The sequence below is a fragment of the Miniopterus natalensis genome, chromosome 1, assembly GCF_054644295.1.
Source record: "Miniopterus natalensis isolate mMinNat1 chromosome 1, mMinNat1.hap1, whole genome shotgun sequence".
NCBI lineage: Eukaryota > Metazoa > Chordata > Mammalia > Chiroptera > Miniopteridae > Miniopterus > Miniopterus natalensis.
The window spans coordinates 198134744-198142816 of NC_142081.1; the positions used below are offsets into that span (position 1 = coordinate 198134744).

General features: G+C 60.9%; 1 protein-coding gene across 1 annotated transcript; it reads left to right on the plus strand.

Annotated features, from left to right (window-relative positions):
* The first annotated feature begins 1842 nt into the window (after window positions 1-1842).
* MSX1 (msh homeobox 1) lies at window positions 1843-5884 on the plus strand. The gene is made up of 2 exons (XM_087828320.1): window positions 1843-2394; window positions 4653-5884. The coding sequence occupies exons 1-2, from the start codon at window positions 1932-1934 to the stop codon at window positions 5093-5095; spliced, it is 906 nt and encodes a 301-aa protein (XP_087684446.1). The 5' UTR covers window positions 1843-1931; the 3' UTR covers window positions 5096-5884.
* Window positions 5885-8073: the final 2189 nt, after the last annotated feature.

The following is an 8073-nucleotide window of genomic DNA, read 5'->3' on the forward strand; positions in this document are numbered from 1 at the left end:
CGCACCGCGCCTCTCCAGCTGGGCCCGACGCGAGCTGGAGGCTCCAAGCCCAGACCAGCGCCTGCGGTGCTGCAGTCCCGGGAGTGTGAGAAATCTGGAGAGGCGCTGTAAATTTCACAGATGCGAGTATTCCCGAACCCGCCCCGTGGCCTTCACTTATCTCTGGGCCTGTGGACAGATGTGAGGCCGCTGATCGCCCTGGCGTCCGCAGCCCGACCCCTCCCGCCAGACCCCGGACGCCGTCCGGGTAATAAAGTTCCCGCTCTAGTAATTCATTTTCCTTAATCTGGACGGCCCTAATCTACAGCTTTTATTGCGCCCAGTTAAAAGTCGAGGGAATTCGCTGTCCCTCCGCGCTCGGATAATTACCCCTAAATGGCCGCGGCAGCCCCTGTGTTTCCTGGAGATTAGAACCCCGCAGTCATCAAGGGCCGGTCCCGGGGAGCCGCCAATCACTGCCGCTGGCTGTCCCGGAGCCGCGGGGCCTGGGCTCGGGGATAACAGGCCATAAAGCCGGGGCGCAGAAAACGGCCGGGCCCCGACCGGAGTGCGCGCAGATCTCACGTCTCCCCGGGCCCCCAACTCACTTTCCTCTATTTTTTTTTTAACAGCAAAAATGAAATCACGTTTCCTTCGAAACTGGCAAAAGAAACGTTCTCCAGCCCAGCCCCAAGGACCCACGCCAGGAAACGGCCTCTTTTCCGACCCCCTCCCCTAAATGCTGCCCGCCCCCCCCCCCCCCCCCCCCCCCCGCCACCACCCCGCTACAGGCTCGTCCACCCGGAGATAGGGGCTGTTATTGTTTCCGCGGACGCTCTGCTTGAGGTCACGTTAAGGCCAGGCCGGCGTTTGGTTGACGTGTCTGTGGGTTTTATTTCAGTACGTTTTGCATCCAAAGGACCCGGCAGCTCCTTTCCCCCACGCGGGCCGCGGGTGTGGGTGCCGCGGCGCTCCCGGGAGACGCCCAGAGCGGGAAAGGGGCGCGCACGTGCGGACCTCGGCCATCGGTCCCTGTTGCGCGCTGTTACTCTTAACACCCGCAGCCCCAGGAGCCTGGCTCCTTTAGGGAAACTTCAGTCCCGCGGAGACGCAGACAGGGGCCCCCTTGACTGCAGAGGCACAGTGTTGGAGGCTGGAACAGAGCGAAGGCAGGAAGGTGTTTCAAAAAGCCAGTGCTAGCGTGTCTTCCTGCGGGTTTCTAAGCTGTAAGAGGAACCTGTAGGAAAGGACCTCAACGCAAACGCTCGTGGTCGGGAAGAGGGGAGACGCACAGGGCGGGGACAGAGAGACAGACGCAGCAACCGGCTCTGAAGGAAAGGTGAGGCCAGCGCGGGGAGAGAGAATCAGGAAAGGGGCAGAGAAGGAAGGGGTGGGTGAGAGGGGCGACGAGGGAAGGGGTCGGAGGCGCGAGAGCAGCGAGAGCCCCCCAGGCACCCCGGAAAAAGAGAGACCCAAGGGGACCGGGGCAGGGAGAAGCGGCCCGGGGCTTCAGCGCCCAGCAGTTCCTCCCGCGCCCCTCCCGCCTCTGCCCTCCCGGGGCCCCGCCCCGCCCCGCGCGCCCCGGAGCCCAGCGCGCCCCGGGGCGAGTCCGCGGGAGCGGAGCCCAATGGAGCGCGCCGGGCCCGCCCCCGCGCGCGCTGATTGGCCGGCGCCGCGCCGGCCTCGCCTTATTAACAAGTTCTCTGGGAAGCGGCGGCCGGACCCGGAGCCGGCTGGTGCGCCCGGGAACGCGGCCTGCGCAGCAGCGGCGCCCGCCGAGAGCCAGGCCCGGAGCGCCCGCGCCGGCCTTCTGGGGAGGGCGGGAGGCGCGCGGGAGGGCCCGCCCGGCCAGGGCCCCGGGCGCTCTCGGAGGCCCGCCGCGCTCCCAGCCCGCCCGAAGCCCATGCCCGGCGGCTGGCCCGTGCTGCGGCTGGAGGGGGGCCCGGCTCTGCATGGCCCCGGCTGCTGACATGACTTCTTTGCCACTCGGTGTCAAAGTGGAGGACTCTGCCTTCGGCAAGCCAGCGGGGGGCGGCGGGGGCCAGGCCCCCAGCACCGCCGCCGCCGCCGCCATGGGCGCAGACGAGGAGGGGGCCAAGCCCAAAGTGTCCCCTTCGCTCCTGCCCTTCAGCGTGGAGGCGCTTATGGCCGACCACAGGAAGCCGGGGGCCAAGGAAAGCGCCCTGGTGGCCTCCGAGGGCGCGCAGGCAGCGGGCGGCTCCGCGCAGCCGCTGGGCGCCCGGCCCGGGTCGTTGGGCGCCCCGGACGCGCCGTCCTCGCCCCGGCCGCTCGGCCATTTCTCGGTGGGAGGACTCCTCAAGCTGCCAGAAGATGCGCTCGTCAAAGCCGAGAGCCCCGAGAAGTCCGAGAGGACCCCGTGGATGCAGAACCCCCGCTTCTCCCCGCCCCCAGCCAGTGAGTAGTCGCCAGAACCGCGCAGCGGGGGAGGGGGCCGGGCGGGGATGCGGGCCCGAGGGCGCCAGGCCGCGCGCCGGCGCCTGCTGGTCTCGGGCGTCTGCGTACCTGCTGCGGGTGCCTGGGGCCGGGGCCGCGGCGGCGACGGCGGGGAGGCCGGGGCTGGCGCACTCCCCCCTTCCACCCAGGAAGATGGTTGGAGACCTGGCTGAGGCCCGGCACCCGGTCCACTTTCGCGGGCTCCTGGCCTTGGCTAGGCGGCCGAGCTGGTGGGACTTGGCTTGGAGAGCACGACTGTCAGAGCACCCTCTCCTCCGGCCCCCCCAAACCACCACGGGAGCCCCTGCGCCCCCCGTCTGACCCTAAGCCCTGCTCCTTCGCCTTCACCCAAACGGGTGGGTCCGAGTGGCGCCGACGGCTTCCCGGTGCGCAGAGTTTCACTTTCTCCTGCAGAAGCCTGGGGCCTCGCCCCCACCCCCATTAAAGTCTCCCTCTGCCCGAAGGTTCTGGAGCTCTAGCAGGATTCCCCCTCCCCCCTCCAAGTTTGGGGCAGATTCTCGGTGCTTTGGGTGGGTTGGGGAGGGGGCGGGGCGCCGAGTCAATTAGTGGGAGGCGCCCCCTCGGCTCCGGTCGCGGGCGCTCCGACGCTCGGCCTGGGCCGCCGACGCGGACTCGGCCCCCAAGGGCGCTTTCGGGGTGGTTCCGAGGCCTTGCGGGGCCCCCGGCTTCTCTACCCAGCGCACAGGCTCGAAGATATTTCAGGAGCACGGGAAATTCCCAAGTTTTCCTCGTTTCCTCCGATTATTTTGCGCGGCATAATAGCAACCCGAATTCAATGGCGTGATGCTGAGGAATGATTTTTATCTGGGGATTAAACGTCTTTGAAAGGCAAGCCCCTCCCCGGGCCTAATGGCCGGAGAAGGTGGCCCAGCGCTGGCCTGTCGCCGCTGAAAGGAGTGTCCGCCCCTCGGGGGGCCCGGCGGAAATTGAGTCGGGGGCCCACGGCTTCCCCCAGACTCTCAGAGTCTTTGGGCAAGAAGGAGGGATGTTAACCCGAGATTTCGTTTGACTCACATCCTGGTGGTCGGAGGGCCCGAGGGATCATTTGTTTTTGTTTGTTTAAGGCATGAAAAAAATGCGTAATTAGGCAAAACCCGCATGGTGAAACATTCCAGATTTGAATTCATTTTACCCCAGAGGGAAGCTGCTGAGTATGCGGAACGTCCTTCCCGGGGCTTGGGAATTCGGTCGGGGCCTCTGCCGGGACCCTAAAGTTGGCAGGGTCCCCATTGTCCTGGGTGTAATTCGTTTCACCTCTTATCCGGCCACAGCCCCCTGGTGTGGCAGGAGTTGGCTGGACCAGTGGACCGGCCCCCCGACCTGCTCCAGCCCATCCTTGCGGTCTCTGTTGAAGCCGTAAGAAAAAGACCCCCGAGCGCCGTGGATCTCTGCGGGACTGAGCCACAGGTCGAGAAGCCCCCAGCGGTTGCACACACCGCCTTCCAAGGGGACCCCACATTTGAGTGTGACCAGAGGACCAAGGCACTTGGGGCGGGAGAGGCCCAACGTACAACTGAGATAATCATAAGATCTGAAGAAGCCCGTTAGCATGGAGCTCCTCTCCCTGCTCCCTGCCCCCCGACACACAGGGCACTTTATATATTTAAGAGGCTTGGCCTAGGTGTGGCCTTGCGCCTGGGGACTGCCCCTGGAGCCCGGGAGGAACTTGCTGTTCCGAGGTAGAGACTGGAATTTGGAGATCCGGAGTCTACCACTCAGTGGCCTAGCCCAGCGCTGAGCGCTTGGTGAGCACAGATCAGTGTTCAGCCAGCACACCAAACCAAATGTGGTCTTGGGCTGGGCGCGGGGCGCTTCCTGCACGTTTGGTCACCCCTATTAGTAGGTCCATGGCCCCAATGTGCCTGGCAGTGGGAGGAGGTCCCGCTGAGACAGGCCTCCCTAAGCGGCCAGCTAGCATTCAGGCCGTTTGCTTCTTCCCAGTTAAGTTCGGGCTTTGAACATGGGTATGTTCCACCTGAGATTTCAGTTTCATCATTTGCAAAAAGTAGACAAGACCGTCTACCCTGCGGGGTTGTGGTGGGAATTGGAGAAAAATTACTTTCCAAGCGCCAACGCGCACAGTGGCCTGGCCCCAAGCATGAATTGCCGGAATTGTTACCCGCATTACTACTTTAGGGGGCAGGTGAAGCTCCTCAAGCTCTCTTAACCCCCTGCCTCTTTCTCTCTCGGCCCCCTAGGGCGGCTGAGCCCCCCAGCCTGCACCCTGCGCAAGCACAAGACCAACCGCAAGCCGAGGACGCCCTTCACCACGGCGCAGCTGCTGGCGCTGGAGCGCAAGTTCCGCCAGAAGCAGTACCTGTCCATCGCCGAGCGCGCCGAGTTCTCCAGCTCGCTCAGCCTCACCGAGACGCAGGTGAAGATCTGGTTCCAGAACCGCCGCGCCAAGGCCAAGAGACTGCAGGAGGCCGAGCTGGAGAAGCTGAAGATGGCCGCCAAGCCCATGCTGCCCCCGGCCGCCTTCGGCCTCTCCTTCCCGCTGGGCGGCCCTGCGGCCGTGGCAGCCGCGGCCGGCGCCTCGCTCTACGGTGCCTCTGGCCCCTTCCAGCGCGCTGCGCTGCCTGTGGCGCCCGTGGGACTCTACACGGCCCACGTCGGCTACAGCATGTACCACCTGACATAGAGGGGCCCAGGGTCGCCTGCCTGTGGCACCAGCTGATTCCTCCAGCCCCGGCCTTCTGCCAGCAGCAGAGGCCTTCCCCGGCGAGCTCCTGGAGCTCCCCTGTTCGGCACCGCCTGGCTCCTTCCCTTTAGCTCCCGCACTGCTCTGGTTTTCTCCTAGGTTGCTCCCTGACTTCACTCTCTGAAGTCTGATCCTCTCCCAAAAGGAGTGACTGGAAGGGTCCCTTTTGTTCTAGAATCTAGACCCATCCCCTCCTGTTACAGATGGGGAAACAGAGGCCAGAGGGGTTAAGAAATGTAACCACCGGGTCCCCAGCAGAGTTAGTGGTTGGATCAGGACTCAAGGCCACTTCTCCGGCATCCCTGCCTCCTGTCCTGACACCAGGCAGGAAAAGCCCAGAGAAATTCATGTTGGAAGATTTCGGAAAGAACCCAGTGGGAGAGAAGAGCGCCCCGGAGAGATGGGCCCCGGGCAGGTCCTTCCATTGGACACACAACTGCAACAGCAAACCATTCGCTTTGGGTGGAGGGGGAGGGGGGGATACACTGATGCGTTACAAAGGTAGGTTGAGGGGACCTCTCTCTTACCAGTACCAGAAAAAAAAAATTGTATAATAAAAATTTTAAATTCTGTTTCTATTTAACAGTACATTTGTGTGGCTCTCGAGTATCCCTTTGGAAGGGATTGGGTGTAATATACTGTATATTTGAAATTTTATTATCATTTATATTATAGCTATATTTGTTAAATAAATTAATTTTAAGCTACAAGAAATGATCTCTGTACTGATTTCGTCTTTCGTTTGGATTCTGCTTCTTGCCATCTCCTCCCGTCCATGATCGCTTCTCAGTGTGATGGTAGTTTTTATACCAGCCCCTTTCAGAGGTGCCAGCTGGACATTCAGGGACAGAAGGGGGTGTCCTTTTGAACACACCGGACAGATCTGCATTAGCAGAGTCAAGTGGACAATTGAAGCAATTACCTAGGATAATTAGGCTCAATTTTCCAATTCACTTTAAGCTGAAATCGACACTTGTTCAGGCGACCCAGAACCGACTCTTTCTCTCCCTCCCCCCCCTTTAACCTGTCTTTGAAACAAAGCGAATCACCCAAGTGGTTTGATGACTGCGGACAGCTAATCCAGGCAATTCCCACCCCGCCAACCTGTTTTTCCCACCAGAGGCCAGGTGGGGTTGGAGGTATTGCTTTGCTGCTCTCCCATCCCGGGGCGGGTTTGTGGAACTAATTTTGAGCTGCCAGAATGTGAGCGCCTTCACACCCTAATTACGGCTCCTAAAAAAAAAAAATACTGAAAGCCCAGGGCCACCGCTTCCCGCCTTTGCGTGAGTCCTGCCTCCAGACTCTCACAAACCTGTGTTTCTTTTATATAGAAGGTTAAGTTCAGGCTTCCAGAAGAATATTTTGGAGTGAGCGCCACGTGGAGCCTTCTGGGGGGAATTCTGCTAGGATGTTGGGGGCAGAAAATCACTTCTTAGCCAATAAAGCCTACTATGTTCCAGGCACCGCTCGCTCTGTTCTTTCGAGTTGGGGGCCCCCGGCTTAATTCTTAATTCTCACAAGATCTGCGTGCGCCTCTCCCCACCACCCTGCCTCGGTCCCGCAGGGGCTGGCGCCTCCAAACCCCACGCAGGACAGCCCCGGCCGCCACTGCAGTGGGGCGAGCCCTTAAGACAGGAAGCCAGCAGATGAATGGTTGTTAAAACCTGAAGTACCTGGCGTTGGACTTGGGGAGAGTGGACGTCTCCACAGATAGAAACCGTTGCGCACTGTGGGAACAGTCTGGGGCGCGCTGTGTAAATCTAGCCGCAGGAACGGAGGTCTGCCCAGGAATTCCCAGAGAGCGCAGGGTTTCGTTACAGGGTACCCTGGATCTCGGATCCTTCAGCGTCTGTCGCTCCAGCAGATACTCCGTTCGTGTGGCTGGGTCTGCAGTCCGAACTTGTCACAACTCCCTTTTGCGGCACCAGAGAGTCTGGGGGATCCCCGGCCTCTGGGCTTCCAGAAGCGCAGCCAGAACCCGAATCTGGGCCTCTCGTCCCCAAGAGCATAGAGTTACATTTTTAAAAGTTCTCAGACTCGCATGTCCGCACGGCCCTTTAGAGACGTTGAGGGCTGAGGTACATCGCGGCTTCTTGCAGACAGAGAAATGGTTTTTCCCCCTTATAAACTAAGCAACCCGAGTGGCCATGCGCAGGACACCCTGGCTCCCACAAACCTTATGGGTTCCTTTCTGGAACACCCCCTGGCAACCCTCCTTTCCTGGGGATAACCCTGAACTTGAAGTCAGACAAAACAATGTGGTTCCTCCCAGCCCTGCTACTGACTGACTTTGGGTAGAGAGGAACTCTGCCTCTTCCTTCCTCAGTTTTCTCACCTGTGAAATGGGCCTGGGAAGCTTTGCCCCGCCCCTAGAATTTTGGAGAAGCGGCACCGAGCCCTGTGCATAAGGGCACCCAGGGAATACTGGGTGGATCTGAATTTTCTCAGTCCATGGCGTGTCCGCGGCACCCGAGTGATTTCAGCACGCGTAGGATTAGGGGAATGGTGAGGCTCATTCGGGTGTCTCCTTCGGCTGGGGTTTGACAATTTAGGGCCCAGGCAAACTCAGAGCAGCATAATTGCAATAATGGCAAGAGCTCGTGTTCTACTGGCGCCTGGGCTCCAGTGAGGCGGTAGCTGCAGGCGAGGCTGGCGCTCCCCCTTCCCCGACCCAGGGACTGCTCGGGAGTGGAAGGGGACCCCACCCTGAGACCCCGCCAGCTGGCCTTGGGTCCAGGTTTCCTTCCACTTCTATGCCCCTAGTTTTCTCATTTTTATTTCTTTTCGTTCAGCCCTTTCTCTGCCCCCTCTTCTGCTTCTGAATTCCCTCTCTCGACAGGGCGTGCGCACAGAAGGCGCTCAATAAATGTTTGCTGGATCGGAGCGGAGCGCTGGTGTGGGGCGAGGGCCCCCAGCAA

Bases quoted from the DNA above. Each gene is read 5' to 3' on its own strand.
- MSX1 (XM_087828320.1), top strand. From the start codon at position 1,932: ATGGCCCCGGCTGCTGACATGACTTCTTTGCCACTCGGTGTCAAAGTG. The intron at 2,395-4,652 runs GTGAGTAGTCGC...TCGGCCCCCTAG, and splicing joins CTTCTCCCCGCCCCCAGCCA to GGCGGCTGAGCCCCCCAGCC.